Consider the following 24,815-nt stretch of genomic DNA (forward strand, 5'->3'; position numbering starts at 1 on the left):
CAAAGCCTGCCCTCCCACTCCCAGAGTCTCTCCAAGGGTCTGCGATTAAGCCAGATGAAACTTGGAACCATACTGGCTTGTGGGCCACCAGCTTTCAGTAGTGACATGTCACGCGCTTCTGCTCCAGCCATGTTTAGTGCAGGAAAATGGAGCACTTGGCAGCTTCTGCAATAGCACAACTATCTGTCTTGGTTGTAGCGACTGATGTTCGCAAGGGACAAGCGTCAAAAGCCAAAATATTCATCCCTAACTCCTAGAGAAAGCTCTTGTCTAGCAAGCCCAACACACAACGAGAAGCTTCTTCAGCTACAGGCCTGCATCAGAAGACACTGACATAGAAAGCAACATCTACTGCCCCCAGGATGAAAGGAACAACGTCCTGTGAAGCAACCACAGCCTTTCAGAGAAGCTGAGCAACTGGAAGGTAGGAATGAAGTAAAAAACCCAACATATATATATATATATATATTCCTAGGCTTTCACAGGATGAAAACCATTTTGGTTAACTCTGGTTAGAACAAGCCATCTGCTGCACCCTATGGACCAAGCGTAGCAGAAGGCAGGCAGAGCCTTTCTTGCTGTTCTGGCATCTACACGTGGCAGAGCAGAGCCACAGAAGGGGAAAAGCAATAACACCCCACCTCAGCCTGTATCATGCTGCAAGGAGGTTCTCATGGTGACCAGCACACTCCCAAGCTGAAAGGGCCCATAAGATCTGCCCATTTCAGCTGAGCAGCAAAGTTCTTCCTCCAGTTGGAGATCTGTGCACCAAAGGTGGGCTCTGGCCTTCAGCAAGGCTGTGCAAACCTGACAATGAAAACATTGCCAAGAGCAGCCGCCTCAGAAGGAAGTGGGGCCATACAGGAGCTCCATCCAGGCAGCTACTTAGCTTAACCCTTTCAGTCACCAGCTGAAAGAACACCTACCACCAACAGCGCATGCTCCATGCAGCTGCAAGCTCTTGGAGTAAGCAGGATCAGCCTTCGTAGCACTCCTCGCCAGACATTTGCAGAAAAATCATTGTGCCACGCAGAGCACCACTGTATCCTCAGCTTGACTGGTGTCCGGGAGGCTGCAGTGGGTTATTAGCTGCATGGAAGATGCCTGCAGGGAGCAGAAACAGCAAAGGAGAACAGAGGTGACAGGTTTTTGGCACTGAGTCACGGCGCTGATCCAGCCTAACTGTTTTGTCACAAAAAATGGTGCATTTCCAGCTGTATTGCGTTATCAGGGAGGAAGGGCTGGAGTGAGGATAAAGAAATCTAAGGGTGGTCACTGGGGAAAGACTTCCTTGCAGATGGCAAATTCATGGCCTCAAGCAGTGGTCACCTGGCCTGTCTCAGCTACAGCTAAGCAAAGGATGAGTTACTCTTTGCCAGAACATCCCCAGTGGTTCAGGATGCTCATCCCCCACCAGAAACCACCCCACAGCACCCTCCCCCAACACGCTGACATAAGCACGTACCCCCCATCTTTGCTCAGAAGTGGTATCAGTTAACTTCAAACTCCACCTGAAGGCCTAGGTGACAGCCATCACTCATGCCCAGCAGCATAAAGGCACTCAGCACACATCCCCCAGCAGCACCGGCTGCTGTGCTACCAGGAGACGAGGAGAAAGTAAGGGATGCTCGAGACCTGTGCCCTGGAAGCAAGCCCACCTCTCTCTTCCCTGACACGCCACATTCAAATCTCCAACGAGCTCTTCCTCCACAGAACCTGTACCTTGATAGAGGAAGTCATTTATATGTATCCCCCCTGACAAGAACAAGGATTGAAGAGTGACGTTCACCTGTGATGGCAGTTCTGTTGTAGAGCTAGAAATAGATCCCAGCTTTCCCGGAGACGCACATAAAACTCCCTACAGCACGCTAACTCCAGGTTAAATATGCAGATGAGCATCGATAAGAAAATCTTCTTTCCCATGGCATTTCCTTCCCAAAACTACAGCTGATCAGGCCATGCCATACAAGAAGCACTTGGAGACCAACCATTTCTAAAAGCAAGAGAAGAAACGCAGCCCTGCTCTCACGTCACAAGTGACAAACCTTTGCAAAATGGTTCACTTCCCTCCCCTCCTACTCACTCGCGTTTCAAAATACATCTCGTTCAAAAGCAGCTCTTTAAAGACCTTATATAACAAGTGATTTGTATCACGAGCCTCGCTAGTTTTAGCCCAGTTACTTAAATCATAGTTGGATTTTATTTTCTAGTTAGCTGGCGGAGTGATGTCCAGCGATGACTCTGTGGGCAGAGGGTGCTCCAGGCCATCTCGCTTCCCGGCCAGAAGAGTCAATACCGCAGCGCTCTGGTGGTTTTGCCTATTCAGTTATGAGCTCTGCTGTGGTATCTGTCCAATTCCAGCTCCCAGACAGGAAGGAAAGTGGGCAGTGCTTGAGGATTCTTACTTTTTCACAGATCACGGTTATGTTTAACGTGCTCCATACTCATAGCAGCCAAAAAGCCATTTGCAGCAGCGCCGGGCTCCCCAGGGGCCAATCTCGGCACAAAGAACTGTTGCTAAAAGTTTAGTGAGGTCATACGTCTGGCAAATGTAATGGCAACAAATTAAACTACTTTTTTAAGAACTTGGCTTCCAGCTGCCTTGGAGATCCAAAACAAAATCCTTAACTCTTCATAGCCTCCCCGTGCACAGAGTTCACCACAAGCAGTTTTCAAAGTCGGGTATATCCTCATGCAGCGTAGAAGCGATGTCAGCCCAAGTACAAACAACGCACTCCTCGCTCGGCTGTTCCACTGCTCCCCGAACAGCTTCACAAATCAGTCCCTGCGTACGTTTCCAGGTCAAAAAAAGATTGTGAGTGTAAAAGGAAAAGTGGATTTAACTCCCTCCAGAGGCCTCTCTCCTCTCAGCGCACAAAAGCCATGGTGCTTAGTGGATAGAGTTAAGCATGGAGCCTAGGGAGTAGACAGGCAATAGGATTTGGGCTCCTCAGATGTGTTTTTGAGGTTATTGCTCAATGTTTAAGCACAAGGATTATAATTAAAACCTTGTATTTTCCACACCTTGCCTGCTTCTCAAGCAATAACCACCCTTTAGAAGTGCTGGTACATTTTAAGTCCTGATATCCTACTCCAGGTACGGAGTTGTAGGGAGGGGAAATGAAAAGAGAGCAAGTTACTGAGATTTGGGACAAGAAAATGATTGAGATGAAGAGTACTATCAGAAGAAATTCCCTTCAGATTACCTTTCTTGCCACCTAAACCATATAGAGGTTGTTAGATCCCCTCTCCTCCTCACTCCCCACACCCACCCACCCTGGGTTACCTCTACAACAATACGTTGTATTGATCAAACAAGGGCTTTTAAGAAGCTGAGTCCAGAAAAGCAACTTTCCCTCCCTCCCACTGGCTTGCCCTTCAGCACCCGAGCACCTCATCTGTTTTAGAAGTACAAATGGATTCACTGAGAAGATCTGAAAAGAAAAAAATGCCCATATCGAATGTGCCCAAGTCATTTGTATTGCCATTCTCCCCAAAATACTATATACAAATCGCTTCTGTGGTCTCTAAGACATTAGAAACTACACATTAAAAGGAAGCAAAGGCTATTTTAAAAGTAAAGCTTAAAAATTGATGAATGTTGGAATAGCTTAAATTTTCTTCTCCCCTCTGCATCCCCACCCCAAAAGCCAGTCCACAACACTGAGGATCAAGTTGATAAATTAGGCTCTTGCAACTCATTTTTGTCATCACTTCAGCAGCAGCAGATCCAGGCAGGAACAGCCTTCTCCTAGCAGCAAATTGGCCATACGTACCTCTGAGTCCCCTCCTTCCACCCACCCGTATCACGACATAAGCTCATTTCAATGAAAATGATGTCAGTCTCTCAGCAGAAAGCCACTGAAAGCTTATAGCAAGAGCACGGAAGAATATCCCTGAATTGATTCCATTAGCGTGATCTAAGAGAAAATAATGATTTATCAGACTTGGAGCTTGGAACCAGAACAAACAGTCTGTGGCAGAGCAGAGAGAAACTCAGATTTATAATCAACCCAATAAGCATGGAAATGTGAAAGCGCTCAGCCTCCCGCAAATGAAAAAGAGTGAAATATTGTGATAATGCCAACGAGGGGTTCTTACAGATGTAGAAAGTACCAGGAGGGAAGGAGATCAGAAGCTTCCTAGTGACGGCAGGGGAATGCAAACGTCTTCACCCAGATGGGATGCGGATTACCACTATCAAGATGCTGTACCAGCAGACACAGCCTGCAACAGAAACAGGAAAAAAACAAAACAAAACAACACCCCAAAACAAAAAAAAAACACCAAACATGGGCTGGCCTTAGGAGCTGCTAAGCCCCATGTGAAATAAGGATGCCAGCCAGCCCTCAGGTCAGACAGACAGTGGTGAGGAGGGTTTCATGAACCCTCCTGCAGCTCATTTCTCCTGGAATGCGAGTAAGTTTATTGCAAGAAAGGAGACCTCCGGTGCGTGTTAACAAAAGAGGCGTTGGAGAACAGGATCTCCCAGAAGTCCAAATTCTTGTGCAGCTACATACTGAACACCTGCTAAAGCCCCGAAAAAGTCAGGAGGAGCAATGAGGGAAGCAGGGTGAGAGTGTAGGTGTGAGTGATGAGCTATTCAACTGTGAAAACATCTGCAAAATGACCGAAAATTAAAGGCAGTCCAGCGCAAGAAGAGGGAAGGTCCACGATGGAGCAAATGTTCTGCTATTTGGTTGCCTTTCCTCTCCCTCTACCCTGCCTTTAAGAAGATGATGAAGACAAAGCAAAATCCGCTTGGAATCCACCCTGCATCTGACCCGCCAGGGCCTCTCTTCCAGCCTTAAGCCAATTTTTCCCCACATTGCACAAGGGAGAAGGTTAAATCCCACCACTGGGTTTAATCACCTCTGCACAAATACCACCCAGGGTCTGAGCTGCTCTTTGTCACATCTGCCAGGCACCACCTGGGACTTGGGTGTGACAGACCCTTCTCCAGGTGCTGGTTGCACTGGGACCTCACCTGCTCACTCTGGTCTGAGAACAGAGGTGAACTCCCACTGCCCAAAATAACCCGGGAGCTCTTTGCTTGTCACCTATAGCCACAGCACACACCTTGGCAACAAGCCTAACACAGCGTGTGCCAGACATTTGGCAACTCCAAGATGCTTAAACGTTCTAAAACTAACTGAGCAGCACCAAAGGCAGGCAAGATGCAACCTTCCCAGTTAGTACTGAGACCACATGCTGGCTGTTGTATCTCTGGAAAACACAGGAGATCACAATCGTTATCCACGCTTATGAATAAAATACTCCTTTTATTTTAGTAAGGTAACAAAGCTTATTTACAGATACAATAACTGTACATTTCAATTGAAAAAGAGATTGCGCTCAAAATCATTAAAGCAAGTCACACGCACTCTGTTAGGAACACAAACAACCTCAAACCTCCCAACGCCTTCGGCTCCCATCTTCTCTCGGGAAATCAGCTCATTTTGTTCTGAATGATTTTCTGCTGATTCTCAAGACATTCCTTCAGCTTGTCTTCAGTGAGTGTCAGCCTCTGCTCCAGGATAGAAACAGTCTGCAAAACACAACGAAAAGCTGCTGCTGAGCTGCTCGCAAAGACAAGCTACGTACTCTACTCCAGTGGGTAATAAAATGCTAAATTCACAGGAGTATTTTGAGGTATTTCAGGGCTGTAACTCCAGTACCAGCATTTTAGCAGGCCAGAGCCCCACATGACTTCACAGAGGAGCAACAGAGGCTGGTGGGCACGAAGCTCTGCTCCAGAAAACACCGAGCACCCCTTTTGGTACTCTGTGCTTTCAAATTTGGCTCTGCGTTTCCTCTCATGGACAGGCTCTGTTCTTCCACATTCATGAGCCAGACACTGGAGAGCCACCAGACACTGGAGAGCCACCAGACACTGGAGAGCCACCAGACACTGGAGAGCCACCAGACACTGGAGAGCCACCAGACACTCTTCTGCTAGCGACAGGCAGAGGTTTTGAAGAGTTTTGCCCAGTTTTAGCTTTGATTTTGCCTCTCTGCTTCCGACTCTTTCTTCCCTTCCCTGAATGCTGTCGGTTTACTGCAATTAAAACATGCAAAACTTGCTGGACAAGCACGCTGACCAGCAAGAAAACCCTCCCAGCGTAAGGCAGTGCAACAGACGATGGAGGGGAATTGAAACCCAAAGTGGCAATATCTACCTCAACATAATGCCTGAATATTTTTGTGTAACCCAGTTACCCCACAAAGGACCGTTATATCTTTCTCCTCAAGCTGAAGTCATCATGTACAGGATGCACAGGAAGAACATTTTAACCATGTGGCAATAAAAGCTTCTGCTGAAAACCTTTTATTGATCACTCCGAGGTAATCAAGGGACCTAGCTATGCAGGACCACTTGCAGCCTCCAAAACCACCGGAACAGCTGATAATAGGCGGTGATGATTTAATGTTTTAACATCCATAAACTTATCAGCAACAATCAATAGCTTCACATTTTGAGCATTTTTATTGCATAAATAACATCCTCTGTTAAAAACAAAGGATGTTCAGAACCTTGGACTTTAATAAAGTAATTCAAATAAACTTGGACAACTGCTGTTTGTATAGAAGTTATACATAGAAAGCCTTTTAATAGCGCGTTTCGTAAGCGCATCTCTAAGTGCCTGACAAAAGAAAGCAGGTCTCATTATCCCCATTTTACAGCTGGGGAAACAAAAGCACAAAAAAGAGGAAATAGCTTGGCTAAGGCCACTTGAGACTAGGACAAGTCTCCTGTAAAATGATTTGGGGAATGAGATGAACGGTGCGGGGGGGAAGAGAAAACAGATGTAGTAAAAACAGCACCAAGCACTATGGCAGAGCCATCTTCCAAGATCACTTACCCACAAAGCCAGAAAGGGCTGTGCATCACAGCATTTACCATAATGCACCTTTTTTTTCCTCCCCAAATATAGTTTAAAGCTTATTTCTCCTGCACACCTGACCTGTGATGAGGCAGAGGAGCTAACTCCTGCTGCCTAATGCAGCATTGCTGCAGCTTCACCTGAAAGCAAAAACCTTGCATTGCTTAAATACTCCTCTGGGCTACAGCAGTAGCTTCATTTAAGTTCTATTCTATTGCCACCCCTTTGAGGCACAAGGACTGCAGTACATAGAGAACCAGAAGAAAAGTTGTGGAGCCAGCAGGTAACATCACAGGTGCCCCAGAGCCAGCAGGAGCCCTCCGGTCTGTTCAAAGGAGAGAGGATTTAATCTTCTTCCCATCCAGCCACGCTATTGCCTAGCGGCTGTCTTAGAGAGGTCAGGAGGAAAGCTACTGAGGGCAGAACACAGCAGGGTGAACGTCTACCAGGGGTTTACAGCAAAGATCTTATCTTGCAAGCAACCAGACAGAGAATGAAAAGCAGTAGGGATCCTGTCTTTTCCATTTAAAAAAGAAGAACTAGTAACTCAAGACACTGTTAAAAAGAGGAGGGTGAAACATTGCATCAAGTTTCCTTTAGAAAGATAATCAACTGAATTAATGTCCTGGTCACACCGCCGTGCTAGAAGCAAAGCCCCAGATTACTTGTGGTTCCTATATCCCACGATTTACTGCCACCACGGTCCTGCCAATACGAGTTAAGTGCTGTTATATGTGGCACTATGAGACTGAGCACAAATACAGCAGATTTCAGAAAGAGTTGAATTTGTGAGAGAGCTGTAAGGAAAATGTTTATTGGAATGGAAATTGCATGTAAGTATAAGCAGAAAACTTGTAGCGAGTATTTTTTGGAAACTAAAAGTGGAAAAGTAGCAGTCAGAAATGAAATCCAGGAAGTCCAAAGTAGGAACTGATGACTACAGTCCATTTAGACTCGAATATATGATGCTCAAAATACACAGGGCATCTGACATCCTGGGAAGGTAAGGGAAAACATAAATCCTGTTCAGCTGCTATTACTGCTATATTGTAACTTACACATAAAAGAAAAGCTCCTTTATGAGCAGCTGACAGAGTTTTACAATATTTCCATGTCACGATTTATAAAGCAAGTCCTTGTTGATAGGCAAATTAAACTGCACCCATTCAACTCCTGCATGTTTTTGCTATTGCTCTTCAGAAGATAATGAACCAACAATTAAGCCACGGAGGAAAATACCATTAGCCAGATTCAGTGAGGATTCACTGGAGCGAGGTTCGCACTCAAGCCCTTTCTGTGGCAAGGTACAGGCTTCCTCTTGTGTCAGGAGCACAGTACATGTCTCCATTACGCACCAGGGAGTAAATACTAGATAATTTATTAAAGTCATGGCTCAAACTGGCAGAAGGATAACAGTTTAGGCTTAAACAAGAAGGAAGATCAACCTATTTTTTTTTTTTTAAGGAGTATTTCTGACATTGCAGTAATATACTGAGCATTACTATGGACACCGGAAGAGAATATGGAATTTTATACACAAAAGAAAACTTACTTAAATCACTTCTACCCACACTTCCTGAAACATTTGTCTCATTCATCTTCACAGACTTAGCCTAGAAAAAAAACCCTGCTCTTCCCTTTGGAGGCATTAATGAGAATCTATGTAGGAAAAAAAAAAGTTGCCTCCTATTGACTGTTTAAGTTCTGGGGAATATTCAGCTCCAGTCTCCCCCAGGACAACTAAACTGAAGCGCTCAGTCATCACACCTGCATGATGACAAGCCCCCTGTGATATTCCTCCACATTACTTTTACTCCCTCAACCCAAGTAATAATAGTGGTTTGTGATGCTGTTCCAAGCATCAGCCCTGCAACAGTTCCAGCTTTCATCAGCATCTTTTCCTTAGTCCATGTTAAGCATTTCCCTGCCTGGTTAAGTAGCAGAGACAGTTTAATAACCACCAGCCTCAGCGCTGAGGCTTTTGCAGCAGCCCTGGAGGGCAATCAGCCCTGCCTCTTTTGAGGACTACAGATAAGGGGGACCAGATGCTAATTGAATGCCAACAGAAATCAGCTTTACAACTGCCAAAGGAAACCTAAAAAGCAGAGTCCAGAGCAAGCAAGCAGAGGCTGTCAGCAACCCTCTGGAGCAATGGTGGGAATCCCTGCCAGGAAAGAGAGATCCACCTAGACGGAGGTCTGCTCAGGAACTAAAGCAGTACTTAACGTGGAGCTGAGGGCAAAGAGGGCAAGAGCACGGGAACAGTGAAATAGGCTCACCCCACTAAGGGATGACTGCTCTGCAAGCAAAGGGGCAGCTCCTGCCCTGCAAGCAGCACGGGGTTTGTCAGTGTGCCGCTCACATCGGCTCTGACTGAGTTAGCACACATACTAGCACGGGGATGTAACACTGCTCCGGCTGGTCACCAGTAATTGTGGGATCCTGAGAGAAACGTATTGATACGGTAGTTAGGCAGATCAGGTAAGGACAGCTTGGCTGAGCCTACAAGGGGTTTGATCCCCTACAAGGGATACGATCCTGCACACTAACCGCAAAGGAGATGTGCTCTTGGCTACGTGCAGGCAAGTATTACACCTGCGCTTCTATTCCTGTCATCACTTCGTAGCATAAAATCCCTCTCTCCATTGATCTCAAAGGAGGTAGTAGTAGTTTCCTAGCTTTATTTAAATAAGAAGATTCTTAAAGTTTGCTCCACCAGTTTTTCTAAGCATACACTAAAACAAGATTTTGCAGAGCACTAAAATATCAAGTAGCCCAAGCAAAAACTTTGTTTCTACCTCTTCAGATTTTTCTTTCCCATTTGACATTAATTTATGAAGACAGCACTTTCTTTTCAATTTATCAAAAAATGCACCTGCAAAAGAACGTGCAACAAACGCAGAAGTTTATAAGCTTCCATGCACTCCGTGTCCTCACTCCGCTGTGCTGGTACAAGGAGAGACTTAGGGATGCCTTTCAAGAGGTACAATGAAGACCATGGATGGCCCGTGGATTTGCAGAATGAGACTTGTCAAGTTTGACCTGGAGTTGCAGGCTCAAGAGCTCTGCCCTCTGTGAAGAACGAGGCCAATGCTGGTTTGGTTTCAAAGACTTAGATGCCTGCCTTGTGGGCTACCTGGTTTTCCATAAAAATGGTTATTTCAGAGCAGATTTCAGTCCCAAAGACAACCAAGAAGTACAGCAAGTAAACTGCATCATAGGAATGCTCCCTTGGCATCCAAGGGTCTCTCCTTGGCAAGTGCTAATGAGTGCGTTCAGAGGTACCTATATACCTCTAGGGCACAAGTTCGTGACACTTGGACCTCAGACTGCTGCACAGCATTGAGGAGAGCTGTTGGCACTATACTGGAAAGTAAAATCAGTCTTGCAAGAAAGACAGACAGTGGTCAACCTTCAAACGCACCAGTTAAACTGAGTAATATTGACAAGACACCCCAGCTATTGTATGCAGATCACTAAAATGGCACCTCCAACACTCACTAAATGCTCTCCTGAACACATACGCAGTTCTACGCAGAGATAGAAATTAGCATGTTTCCAGGTAAATTAAGCTTGGAAGCACTTTCTCTAAACTAATCCAGTGAGTGAAATAAAGTACCACAGGAAGGGTTTGCGCCAGGGTAGCCCTACCTGCCTTTTACAGAAAAAATAATTAACTCCTTCCATCAACAATAGTTTAAAATACCAAACTTCAGCTGCAAGATTAAAAGGCTCATGGGAGAACTTGTGCAGCAGAAGTCCCTCTGAGGTTCAAGCATGAACCTGCCTGGTGAGAAGTGATAGCTCCTCATCCGCTCAAACTAAAACAAGATCTGCTACCCCAGAGACATTTTAAATAAGTTCTGTAGCTCCTCACCATCTCACTTGCTTTGAATGTAAACTCTAAGGTGAATTCTCACAAAGCCTATTTGCATAGAATATTTCACACCAGGCTGATTTACAGAGAGTGTATTGATTATTTCAGAATGAAGAAGATAGCTTATGTAGTGCTTTAGTCTTCCCCCTCAATCTTTCTTTAATGCAGCTTCATTAATTTTCCTGGGCTTACTTTGTAACGTGCTTCGAATTCCACAAATTTTTATATTTGTTACTACAAAACACTTAAACCTGGCATGGCTAGACAGAACATACTGGTCAGTGCCACTGTACAGCCAGGAGTTAGGAAGTCCCACAAACCCCTCAACGTGGTTTTTGCGTGTTCATCCAATGCCAGATCTGGTCCCGAATTTCTTGTCATACAAGATGAGCCAAAACATTCAGGCCAAGCACAGTCACAATCAAGATGCTGCACACCAGTAGCAAGTCAACTGGCAAACTGCTTAGTAAAAAATTAATAAAAAAGCAAAGAACCCAAGAACCTAGACTTCTCATACTGCTGAAGTCACTTGTCCATATTGCAAGGCATTAGCAGATGCCATTTGCTTTCATGGTGCCAAGAAAACAGCACCAATGCCCCAACCTCACTGCAGAACAAGGAAAATAGGTAGTTTCTTTCTGTTGCGTCATGTGTATTAGGAATATGATGATGCCTGCAAAAGTGCAAATGCTAGCACTAACCTGGCCTCATCAGGATCCCTAAGCAGAGCTCCAGATCTGCTCCAGAAGTCGTGTGGGTAGACAACCTCAATGTCTGTTCTCTAGTGCAGGGTGCAAGAGCTCACAGCCCCACCAGCTGTCTTCAGCCAACAGTCAGACATGTGCTGCTCACAATACTTGAAGAGTAAAGCTTTTTTTTTTGTGTTTAGCAGCCCAAAGCACTAGGAGAAGAAAGCATTACAAGAGTTACAAAATTCAAAACCACTATTACTCACCTATCCCCTCCTTCTTAATATCAGCTACCATCTCTCCTTTCACCTCGCAGTACACTTCACTTTCTGCACATGCTTGAATCACAGTTAACCAGCCCTTTACATTACAGCAGCAGGTTTGGTCTACTCATGCAGCAGGCTCAGTATGGTGACGAGTTACCACTCGCCGTGCTCACTGTGCTTTTTACAGTAGGAAAACCACCCAAAAGTACCTGAAAATGCTAGTATCATCCACTTTGCCAGACCAAGCAGCATTGTCAGTACCAGTACCACAAAGACCAAAGGGATCCTGGAGGAACGAAAAGGATGTCCTTTGTGTTAGATCAATCCTAGCCACAAAGAAGACGAGCCACAAGCTCTGCCAGTTTTCTCCGTGCAGTGTGGGGACACGAGGCACACAAGCCATCTGTAACTGAGCCTTTCATTTACAGCCCTCTTACTAAAAATGTTTCATCAGACATTGCTATTGCTTCCGTCTTGACAGTTGATCAGCCAAAGCTAAACTGACAGCACTTGCATTGGATCCTGCAAGTTTCTGGAAGGGAATGGCTGCACGCTTCTGCGCAGGTGCAGGCAGCCATCCTGGTGCAGAGCTCCTAGACGTCTGGGGCTAAACCAGCACAGCTCAAGGAGTCAGGAGACAAGTTTCATCACACAGTATGAAAACATAGTAAGTTATGATGAGCTACGACAAAATATCCAACCATGTACCATGAGAGCAACAATATAGAGTTTAGCAACCCCAGAAGACTAGAGGTCTCCCCCAACCACAAAGACTTCAAAGACTTCCAATATCCTTCCCCTGCTGCCCAATCTTCCTCTTGAAAGGATACAAGTCACTCAGCTAAATTAACCCAGCTGCTAGTACCTAATAGCTGAATAACAATTTTTATTAATCTTCAAGGCCTGCCTGTGAAAAAAAATTGTGGGAGGTGTTCAGTATTCAGCCCCACTGAAGGATAATGGAAGGTGAACATCCTGTGGACCTGCAGGGAGGTGATCAGCACCTTTGAGAAGGCAGCCTTTGGACAGTGTCCTGCTAGTACAGCATACCCCTAGGAGTGCGTTTAATTTAGGCAGTCTTAGAAGGAAGAAAAATCCATCTGCATCTAGACTTAGAGATTTTGTAACAAGTATATTTTGTAAGTGAATTTTAGAAAAAAGTAGTTCTGATGACACCATACAGAGGACTGGCCACAACCAGGGTACCTCATTTGTTTTGTTTGAGTGAAAGTTCAAAGCTACTGCATCTCCAAGAGATGGTTCCAACTCATGAGAAACAGCCTCTATTGTCCCTGAAATTAAGATTTAAAAACCAAGCTCATCTGGCATTTCACAGATTTTTCAGATGGGAACCTTTTTATGAGTGTTTTGGATTTCAAACTATTTCTTTTGGAATAAAGACTGCAGTTTTTCTCCTATGTGTTGGATCCACCCGTAGCCAATGGGTGTTCAGGTATTGAAAGCAACACAGAGACCAGAACACTTGTGCAAGGCAGAGGGAGCAGCACTTAAGACCAAAAAAAAAAAAAAAAAAAAAAAAATCTTTCTTCTTGACTTGTAACTACTTGAAATCATAAAAACATTTATTTTACTAAACCAGTTGCTTAATCTACATTCAATACCTCTCAGAAGATAGGAGCTGTTCACTCCTCACCACAGACTTTGGAGATCACATCTCAAAAAAAAAAGAAAAGGAGTAACAAATCTGATTTTACTCATCTTCATTATAAGCGTTGCACAGACAAACACTTTCAGTTTTAATTAAAAAGCAACCCACTTGTCCAAGTCTCTTTTTTATGCTAAGGAATTTCATTAAAAACATTCTCCTCCCTCCTCTGCAATCTTTTCTGGAGTGAAACAATCCTTTAATCTCACATGAGCTAGATTGTCCTTCAGTTCAGGCTTGGATTATTTTACGGATTTAGCAAGTCGTCTCCATTTCACTGGGCTGTTTTCTGCCAGCTTCAATGCAAGAGTAGTTTGGGGAAGTATATAAAGCTGTTTCCTGTGGGTGGATTATCGCAGCTATTTATGAATTTTTATGCTAACCTGATTCTGAACTCTTCATTTGGAGCAGGCATCTCCCCTCCCACGTAAAACCAGCAGCTTTTGCCTCAGTGCCCGCTGCCCACCAGTGCTACAGATTAACAGAGTGAACGTGGCAGCTGCAGGTGTTTGGAGTGAGGGCAAGAGTATACAAACTCTTTGAAGATGATCATTGCAAATGCAAGTTTTCCACTGCAGCCAAGATGGTTACTCACAGGTGATGATCTTTCAGAAGTGCAGTTCAGCTGCAAGTGCAGAAAATGCATTTGAACCAAGTAAACTCTTAATATCTGCTCCATTTTGGTTTCAGCCAAAACACACCTTTGTGGTGCAGGAAGTTATCCAAGAGAAAAAAAATCACCTTGTTTTCCCCTTAAACTTTAATATTCAGCCCACACCTTCACACAGGCACCGAGATATTGAGATACAGCCTTCAATTAAAAAAATAATTGATAAACATTTTGCATTTTCCTCCTTTTAACATCTCTTAAATGCCAGTAAAGAACAGGATTTTTAAACATTGATACACTGATAAGATACTAAGCTGCAAGAAGGGGAAGAGCAAAGCATCTATATCACACATTTATTACTCTCTTCCTCATTCCTTTGCCAGGTTTGAATTGCCTGCTTTCCTACAAAGGGGCACCAGGGTATCTTCAAGTAACCCAAAACTACTGGAAACAACTGGTTTATGTCTGGGTTTCCACTTCATCCTTTAAGGCAGCAGAATTATTAAGCATGTGCTACTCTTCTGAAAAAGGCAGTCAAACATTAACTTCTTTATCTGCATGTGAAGTATGACCAAACACAAACCACGTTTCGAAAAAACTATGAAGACCCTGTCAGGTCACATGAGATCCCTTTCAAACAAGTAAAACAAAAGATGTCCTGACAGAGTGCTGGTGAGGAGGAAGGGAAGAAGGTTTTGTTGTATCAAAGACCAGTTTAAAGGAAGTTGCCAAAACCTTAAAGAATAAAATCATAGCACAAAGTCAACAACGTAAAAACAAAGTTTCATAAATCTGAGAGGCCTGTATCTATTTGCTATAAAGGTTACTGCTAGGTGTGGTATACAACAGCCCCTAGTTTCTTCTGATCCATCTTCCTCTAATAAGAACTGAAGTGCCTAACTGAAGGAGCAAGTCTGCTCAAGTGTATCCTTCTGCACAGGGCACTCCACCTCTACAGCTTCTACTCACAATTGGTGTCTGGCAGGAAGAGACCTCTTAATGGAATAAAAACAAGCGCACTGCCTCCAAGTACGTGACACCCCACTTCATCTGGAGATCTGTTGTCAACGGAGGGAAGGTGCTGATCAATGGTGAGCAGCAGACAATGCAGCTTCAAGTGTGCAGCTCAGAACAAAGCTGCGCATTGGCAAGAGATGACAGCCTTCAGCTGATGTCTTACTATTACCTCTTTCAGCACGAATTGTTTTCTCTCCTTCCCACTTTTACACGATACCAAGTTTAGCATGATAAACTCTGAAGCAACAGCTAAGGAAAACAATATTAGGAAAATAAATTAGTTTTTTATTTGCATAATTTCCCAAAGTAGTTTATCACAACTTTAAGTTTTCCCCCTCAGTACATTACACCATGTTACCACATCGTTGGAAACTACTATGAGCACAAAGAGCGCAGGAACTCAAGGTACCACATTAGAAATATACCCAAGCTCCCAAGTTGCTAAGAAATTATAAATTCCTGGAAAACCTGTGGACGGCTATGTCAATAGAGGGTTTCTGGAAATATCACGGGGACTCTGTCCTTTCTCTCCAACCATACGGCCCTGCCTATGCCATTAGTGCTCCGTTTAAACAAGCACCACTCAGGAATTATGAACTGGTGATTTATAACACAGCACCAGGAGACCACTGGTACATCCTCAGCCCTTCTTCAAGAAGGGAAAAATATTGACACCTGTTATGCATTATTTATGAAAGTTTTTTGTTCCGTTTTTGAAGCAGTGGTGTCCTCGTTTCACAAAACGAAGTCTGCAAGCCTGAAGTTGCCACGTAAAGCACAATGTTGGTTTGAAACTGCTATGTGCAGAGAGCAGCGCCCAGTTGTGCTTTGGCAGAAATGGCTAGGGAAGACAACCAACCCAACACCACCCGCCGCTGTTTCCATTTCACTCTGATCTCTGCTAGCAGTCAGCACACCTTGGCTCCTCTCAGTCAACATCTGATTGCACAAAAGAAGGGTAGCAGTGGCTCTGCCAGAGTTGCCTTCCTTTCTCTGTTACAGGCCGTAGGCACTGGAAAAAGCAAAGCTCAGCTACACAAGCAGTTGCCCTCCAGAGTTACCTTCCACTGCTCTGCCTTGCTACCTTGTCTGCACCCCTCCTCTTTGCGGAACCTCCTCCCGCACTCTAGGAATGAGGACTTCTTCCACGCTCATTGGCAGAAGTTTGTTTGGTGTTGTGGTTTGTTTCACTGCCAAATATCAAAACCTTGGCATGAAAATGAAGAATTATGAAAACATTTTAACAGTGTGTCAGGCTCATCTACTTGTACAAATGCATTAAAATGGTGTTAATACAAAATACAACATACAAAGATTAGAACCAACGGGAAATTAAGGATACCAAAGTGCTACAAAAATGGTAGAAGGTTGCTGAATTCAAAGTTACTCAAGGCAGCTTTTTGTTTTTTTGCTATAATTTCAGGCCTATTTCCAATTTTATCCTATAACCTACTAATTTATTCCTCCCCCACTGATCTCAGTTTCTCTTTCTGCTAAGTTTAAAACAACATTGGGAATTTTCTACGGTTACACAATATCTTCGAGAGAGATGTTTGTATTGCTTATATCTAGTTTAAGTCCCACACATACTGTTTACTGCAATATTTGCCTCCTCTAACCACCTATGAAGTTGAAAAGGAGCCATTACACATCCATCATCAGAAGTGTGGATCTGATTTATGTAATGAAAGATAAAGATCACATTCCAAATTTACTAGGGGGATGTAAAAACAATAATAAAATATTTTGTGTATACACCGGGTCGCATTTTACTCGCAAGCCTGAGGGCCCTATGTCATACAAGATTTCCTCCCCCCTCCAGTGTTCAGCATTTTAGAGATCACAGGAAAAAGTGCTTTCTTGAATTTCTGCCCAACAAATTTAAATACCTTTTGGTTTTCACTCTACACTATTTTAGACTATCTGTAGTCCTGACCTGTTTTTTAATCCCTAAATCAGCCCTAATTCAATCCCCTGACAGGCCCTCCAACCCATCATCTTACACTTTTTGACAAGTATTTCTTCTCAAGAGCAGAGAGCTAAGCTGGACTCGTAATCAGTATGTTCAATACCAAGTGTTCAAGACCTGCTTGTTCTTTCCCAGAAACAACACTCAAACGCACAGAAAAACCCTCCCACAGATTTTTTCAATCCTACAACCATAGTCTCGTCTACAGGAGATCACCGTTGTTTACTATCCCATGATTTCTCCCTGCTTCTCACAAACCTCAAAAATACACAATGAAACTCAGCCACAGGCAACGATCAGAAATTGTATGTCTTAACAGGAGCAGCGAGCAGCTATTTAGTTAAACAAAAAACAGCTCTATCCCCAATTCTTATTAAGCAAACACATATTGTTATGATCACCATTAACAGCTAGTACTGTTGAAGCATTGCTTAGTGACTCTGAGGAAGAACTGTATGTTAATGCTTTAGCAAGGGATTAGTTGTTTGCTAGCTGTGGGTGAGAAGCGTGTTTCAGAGATGAGGCACAGAAGGGCCCAGACTTGTTGATGGGAGGAGAATACTGCAGAAATTGGACTGTGTAGGTGAATGTTGGGTGGGAGAAAGGAACGGGATCTGAACAGTTTACCTATAGACTGTGGTATAATGGGGGAGGGAAGAGAGACAGATTATTCACCAAAACGGAGTCCTACTGCCAACCACTCCTTTAGGCATCACCTTAGATAAACCTTGGCTAATAGCACAGGGTACCAGAGGTGGCTCGAGTTCTGCTACACTGCAGCATAAAGGAATTAGGGGAAGAGCAGGGCCTAACCTGGAAGTCGATGCGAGGGAAATGATAGAGATAAGGTGACAAGCAGATGAAGACAGATTCACCAAAAAAACTACTAAAAAGCAGATGCTTTGAACTAGCCATACTTTTATTCTATGAAAATATTGCAACATATTCCCACTTCTTCCAGAGGTACCTTTTTCATTATAAAGTTAAAGAGCAAACCATACCTGAGTCAGAACATCCAGCTGTCCCATAATATGCTCCAAGGTATTTACAAGACTGGTCTCCTCCTCTTGCTGCTCATGGTTCCTACCAGAATCCTGAGTTTTTGTTTTCTTAAGATGAACACCACAATCCATTTCTGATTGCTAGAAAAATAAACAGACAAATCTGCTATTGCAATGCAAATAACGGGAGAAGGATTTCTGTTTCATGGAGGGTAAACAGTAAAGAACAGCTTATGTTGGGACAGTCTATGCTATTGAAAATGGGCAAAGGAGAAAAGGAATTGTTTGCTCTTGCCACAGCTGGGAAAAGGAAAAGCCTGCTGCAGACCTGTCTGCCTTCCCCAGGTAGAAGGTTTTTTTTATTGTTTTCTGGGGTACTTTTTTGCATGTGTGTGTTTTTAAACCTTCATCAGGAAAGGCAAACCTTAGATAACAATCTTGAAGCAATCCTGCAAAGTTCAAGTTTTACACGTGCGAAGAGCTTTGGCATGCTCACGTGGTACACAGGCATAGACTGTACAGGTAAGTGAAGACTTACTGGAGCCACATGGAAGCACTACATCCAAATTATAAGAATTAAGTAAGCTACCCTGAGAGGAGTTGAATTATTTCACTCCAACAGTAAAGTAAAAGCCTCTCTCCATGTTTGGTAGTTGTAAGAAGGCAAGGATGCTGTACCGCAGTTAAGTTCAGCAGAAGCAAGATGTTCCAATATGCATTAAAACAGGCAGTTTTGATTTAGTAATTTTCATTTTGTTTATATCTCGAACTGGTTTTCCCTCTCAATGAGATTAAGAACAAGTTTACTTTGAAGTTTCAACTGTTTTAGTTTTGCAAGCTTGAATATTTCGTTCTGAATAAATTAAGTTTTAAAAGCACAAATAGATCTCTACTAGAGAACTACTTTCCTTTGCTTTCAAAATGGTATCTTTCTTCTAGGACAAACACTATTTGCATTATTGATCTGCATTACCACCAGTAGAAGTAGTTCAGAGAAGTTTATCTAACTAAACAAGGTAGCCAACTGACTAAGCAATTGCAGACTTAAGTTTCTCAATTTACACTGACAGACAAGATTTGAATCTACAAGCCAAGATCACAGCACTCCAAACGTAGTTCTCCATGGCCCGGTGCCTGGCACAGCTCCATCCCATGCACTTGCTACTCACATATATGACTGCAGTTTGCAAATCAACAAAGCAGCAAGGAATTCTGGCAGACTGAAAAGTAGTCTCTAGAAGTTCTCCCATATGTACTTTTTTTAAGCAAGAAATGACGAGTTGCTTCCATCTCTTCTCTCCTATGCGCTGCTATGAATGCATTTCTCACCAGCGCTGTACTGATTTACCTGCTCATCGCTGCATTTGATGCCAGATGTGTGCAGATGTGCAACTAAGCCGCAACAAGACCTTAGACCAGCTCACATAACTTTAAACCCAAAAGTGTTCTGTGCATTATGAAGATATATATATATACACACAGAAAAATATACATATTTAAAAAATAAATATATTTTAAAAACTCACGCTGCTGAGGTCATCAATTTCGTTCCCATTTAGTCACCATGGAAAAGCTCCCAAGGCTGAGGTCCAGCCCAGTCGTTAGGCAGAATAAGCAATAAGCAGTGCAAAGAACAAACTTGACTACAGAAGGAGCTAGAGACAGGGGCAGAGGGGGAAGATGAAAGAAAAAAAAGAGGCCACAGCAATAGTAAGCTTTGACATGGAGATGCTTGCTACTGTCCACTAACTGCTAGTAAGGGCCACCTGTTCTTTCAGACCCTGCCTACCAAGCTATCCTCATACAGCCAAGCGTTACAAGACCAGTTCTGCACAAGGAGCAGGAAAGGAAGGGAAAGGTTTAAAGGAAATCACAACTGCTCCACAGGGATCACCGTGCTACACCACAGGCTTGGGATGCAGCCAGGTATCAGGTGGTACCAGCCACACCAGCATCCACTAATTCCTCCCCACTTGCTTGGATAATTTGGATTATCTACAGGTCCTAGGCCAACACAACCCATGCTCCGGGTCACATTGCACAGCCTCGGCATGGGAGCCACACTCAAACTACTCCTGTGCTGCAGGTAGCCCAAGAGCCACATGTTGCCCACCGATGCACTGATTTAACCAACAAAAACATGTTCTTGCAGAGATGAGATAAAGCCAGCCTTACAAAGCTGCTATTTGCTGTTTAAATTTAAAAGTAAAACAAAAAAACCCCAAACACTGCTTATCAATAGGTAATTAGCATTAAAAAGCATGTTTTCTTGTTATTTTAAGGCTGACTATCCTATTTTGATGATGTAACTTTTATGCCAGTCAATCATGGCACAGCAGAAATTTGCTTGAGCTAACACTGCATACAACCTGCACTTAAAAACCTCGAATGATGATGAGCTCTCCACTTCAAAACCCATTAGAACGAGCTGACTCACAGAAGCAGAAAAATGACTGTACCAACATAATTTCTCCCTCTATCTTTATAGCATATGTCAGACAGCTTTTCATAAAAAGCTACTGGGTTGAACTCAGAGTTGATATTCTCTTTGCTACAGTCTGCAAAGTTTAAGAGTCTGGCATATTTGCAAGGGCAAGACTGCACAGATGTTTCCATATCTGATGCTTTAGGGGTCAGGTGGTCCCTCATCATGTCAAGTTGAAGCCAGGGGCAGCAGCAGCTCTTTGTCACAAATGGTACATGCTGCTGATCAGCTCACAGGCTAGGTACCACCCCCATGAAAAGCCAAGCAAGTCACCTCCACAAAGCCCATGAGGGCTCCTGAAAGCACTCTGAATGGTGGCAACACCCCCAAGAACAGAAGTATATCTACATTTAAAAATAGGAGCATAACAATATGGCGTACTGCCCCATTTCAAACACCACAGCTGCTTGAAAGGTTCCTTACAGCCCATCATCGTCAAGAAGATAACCTGTAGCTAGTGCCTTCAGCAATGAAGTTCTGAGTTCATTCATCCACCTAAACTAGGGACACATCCCACCAGCAAATGAAAACTATGTCAATGTGTCATGGAGTGTGACTTCCAAAAGGAAGGCTTTCAACTGACCAAGGTCTTTGAATATCCAGTTCTAGGAACAAGCACATCCTACCTAGCCTACCCTGCCACAGCAGGTGCAAACAAGTATCCAACACCCACACCTACAGACAGCACTGTGAATCGCTGCCCACAGTCAGGCCGAGACACTGAAGTCAGTTTGCTCTAGTTTCTTACTCATCCTACCCGCTCTGATGGCATCAAGCTGCAATCTGAAGTCTGGGACCCGTCCAAGTAGGCTTCTCAAAGAAGGGCTCTATATACAGCATTCAATGAGGGTTAAGCCTGGATTTGTCCAAAGCAGGCATGTCCAGCGCAAGGTGGAGCTCCCTGAAAATGCCTGCAAACTCTCAGCTAGACAGACACGGAACACTGCAAGCTGTAAATGCAGCCCATGATGTACGGAACTGCAGAAGGACAACAGCAAAGGATCGGCTGACAGCCAGCCCAGCCAAGGTGGACATGCATGCTGCTGCATCTCACAAAGGCACAGCACTTTCCTCTTCACAGGTTAAAGCAGAGCATGTGCATCCATCTGGATCAGTTTCACCAGACTAATTTCAACTCACTTTTTTTCCCCCGAAGAGGCTGAGGAGCCCAAGTAGGTATATTTGTATTGATACTACCCAAAACATGTCCCTCTGCTACCAGCTAACAGAAGCCTTGCGAACCGAGTAGAACAGTGATACCATGGCCTTCCTACCACAGCATCAAGGAGAAAAACAGGTTTGGTTTTTTTTTTTAATCCTTTCAGATTTTTCATGCCAAAGTCTTTTTTTTTTTATTCTTTTTTTATTTTTTTTTTTACAGTCAAGGAAAGCTTTGCCTGTTAAGAAAACACAACAGGGACATCACAGGGCCAATGCTGATGCATTTTACAAGTATCTGAAATCCAAATGGATATCCAGAATTTTGTTTGACATTAATTTGATGAGCTCAAACACACTCTTCATTAAAAAGCTGGAAAGAGACTGCAACGCTCAGAGGGACAGGCTGTCTGCCACAAGCACGCACCTAGACTTCTGTCAGTTCAAAGCCAGCAGTGACACTGGTTGAAGCTGTGTTACAAGGGCTATGAGGCCACTTCTTCTGAATCCTTAGTACAGCTTCCAGATTTGACAGTGGCAAGCATCACTGTGGGGTCCTCCAGGGGAAGCTTTGCCCTTTACATTTTAACAAAAGAGGGAAAGGTTTGGAAACTTTCCCTTAACAGCCAGACTGCAACTTGTACTTACCACTACCTTAACGGCCGTACATTTGAAAGGAAACGTGCACTCACGTGAGGGAGAACTGAATTGCCCCCAGATTGAAACTTTTTATAATTTTGTAAAAGAGGATTAAATCATCCTTGCTACTGTCTGTAAGAATGAACAAGAAAACCCTCAAAGACCAAAACGTGGTGAGCCAGCCACTAATGTTTTAAATTCCAACAGATTTTAAAAAACATTGAAAAAAATATAGAAAGAGCCCTGAAACATGCACTGGCTTCATGACAGTCTCAGTACTGAGAAGTATCACGATTACAAACACCTGTGCTCCATCTGACTCACCTGCAGGGTAAAGTGCCAGCTGAATCCTGGGGACAGGCACCAAAAACAATGGCACTGCTGCAGAGGTTTAATTTATTTTATCAGAGTTCAAGTGCGCTATTTATTCAGCGCAACCGAACAAATGTATTTGCCATTAAATATCTTATTACAACATCTGCTTATTAAGCACTGGGAGTATAGCAAGAAGCAGATGAACATTAAAGGAAGAATAGATGAGCGGTTTCAGAGTACAATACAGCTCTCAGTGACAAAGGGAAAACAGAAGTGATTTATTTATAGCAACCACTTAAAGACAGCACAGTGCAACTACTTGGGGGAAGGGGAAAATTAATCAGCCTTCATTCCAGTGGTCTCTTACTGAGCCTCTTACGAAAATTGTTCTGGCTAAACAGCATTCTGGCCAGCTATTATAGTGCTGATCAGGGGGTAGGAGGTAAGCATTAACTACATTACATGTACGTCTGTAGTAAAACTGCGAGCGACAATTTTAAAAATGCCATTTTGCTTTTTAAATAGTGATATTTAGAAGATATATTGACAGAATAACCACCCACCTGAATTTTACACCTACTAATAAAAAGTAGGATTCTTAGAATTCAGTCCAGAGGATATACTCCTTTTCCCTTCTCTTCATCCCTCATCCCTTTCCACTCGAAGGGAAGAACTGAGTGCTGCAAGGAGGGTAGGTTCAGCAATACCTTTAAGTCCCTCTAAATCAATTCCCACAGTGTAGCTACTGTTCTGGGTTTGTTTTTTTTAAAGAGAATATGATGTTATCAAGAATTAATTTTCAAGTATCTAGAAAGATGGCATTCCCTTTAAGCAACACATACATCCAATGTATTCAATACAGACATCCAATGTATTAAAATTCACTAAGTGCAATTAAATTCACTATCTTAGCTGAAAAAAAATCCTCTAGAAACAACAAAGGAGCAGAAAACTCCCAAAGGTGGTGGACACGGTTTATTCGGATCCCAATTCTACTAATGCAAACGAGAGAGAAATATCATTAAGTCTTCTATTTCGAGGAGTCATCTTCACCACAGGTAAAGGGATATTTTAAATGTGTTCCCAGAGAGCAACAGTGACATCCAGTGGAAGCACATCAGCTTCAAGGTAAGCTCCACAGGAAGGTCAGATGGAGTACACCATGCTAGATTGGAGGACTCATTAAAAACAGAGACGTAACCTCATTTCTCCCTGCTACATACAAAATATCATTGACTGAACACAGCTCTCCAAGCACAAGCACATTTCTCTAGACTGGAAAAGCATCCCCTCTTCAAGGCAGCACTGAAATTTCTGGAGCAATCACACTCTTCAAGACTTGCATTACTCCACATCTACTGTCCAGACCAGCATAGGGTAACAACTAGAATTAGAACATAAGTTTAATTAGTTTTGTGAAACAATTTCTAGGACCATTCATCCCTGCTCACCTCATATTTCAGGATTCAAGCTGTGATAACAGAAGGGGATTTGGGAGGGAGGGGGAGAAGAAGAGAAGGGAGGTGAAAAGAACATTACTTCCCTTTCATTTTTTTTTGCATTTTTGCTTCACACCAAAAGGTAAGTTGGGTTACATAAGCAAGAGGCCAGAATGATTTAGACAGAACCTTTCTCCGTATTGGTGCTACTAAAAATACCAAGTTAAAACATTAGAACCTGGCACCTCTACAGTAATGGCCATGTTTTGCCATAGACCAATGAATATTAAGTCTTTGATAAGACCCAGAAGAAATAGTTCATAGGTACATCTCAAACCCCTTTAAGTCCCAAGGCATTCTTGTGCCAAGGCCTAAGTGAACCACTGGCAGAGGCAGGCAGATGGAGTAAGATTTGTGTAATTTAAGCAGCATCACACTATCCAGCTCTGCTGACCAGGCTGCCAGGAAGGTAAGAAACAGGGATAACAACAAATGGCCAGCTACAGTCCTCAAACATGCCTGAAACCAGCCTATCCATACATAGAAGACTGCGCTTGGACTGAAATTTGCATTTGCTTACAGAAATATTAGGATCCTATCTCTGCAAGTGATGCTGTTTGGCAATCTTCAGCCAAGAGCAGGTCCTCTCCCTGCTCCTACCTGCCAGAAAGGAAAAGCTGTTCCCCTCCTGCGTTTCAGTGGCCTTGTTCTTCTGGTTCACTGTCTGTTGGTCAGCTTAACTCACCTCTATACTCTAAGTGTCACTTTTAAACCAAGACAGACATTAGTACCATGGTTTG

General features: G+C 43.5%; 1 protein-coding gene across 5 annotated transcripts in view; it reads right to left on the bottom strand.

Annotated features, from left to right (window-relative positions):
• Nucleotides 1-5,281: 5,281 nt before the first annotated feature.
• POC1A (POC1 centriolar protein A) overlaps nt 5,282-24,815 on the bottom strand; it is a 58,798-nt gene continuing 39,264 nt past the window's right edge. For 3 of the 5 annotated variants that reach the window (XM_068408791.1, XM_068408788.1, XM_068408789.1), the window contains exons 10-11: nt 17,980-18,120; nt 5,282-5,548 (exon numbers count right to left, since the gene is read on the bottom strand). In XM_068408791.1, the coding sequence (XP_068264892.1) occupies nt 5,450-5,548; nt 17,980-18,120 (240 nt within the window). In that variant the 3' untranslated portion in view covers nt 5,282-5,449. Of the gene's footprint in view, nt 5,549-14,875; nt 15,051-15,178; nt 15,259-16,070; nt 16,217-17,979; nt 18,121-24,815 lie in introns of those variants that run through there. The other 2 variants (XR_011048839.1, XR_011048840.1) reach the window with 2 other exon arrangements.

The sequence above is a fragment of the Nyctibius grandis genome, chromosome 10 (genome assembly GCF_013368605.1).
Source record: "Nyctibius grandis isolate bNycGra1 chromosome 10, bNycGra1.pri, whole genome shotgun sequence".
Lineage (NCBI taxonomy): Eukaryota > Metazoa > Chordata > Aves > Nyctibiiformes > Nyctibiidae > Nyctibius > Nyctibius grandis.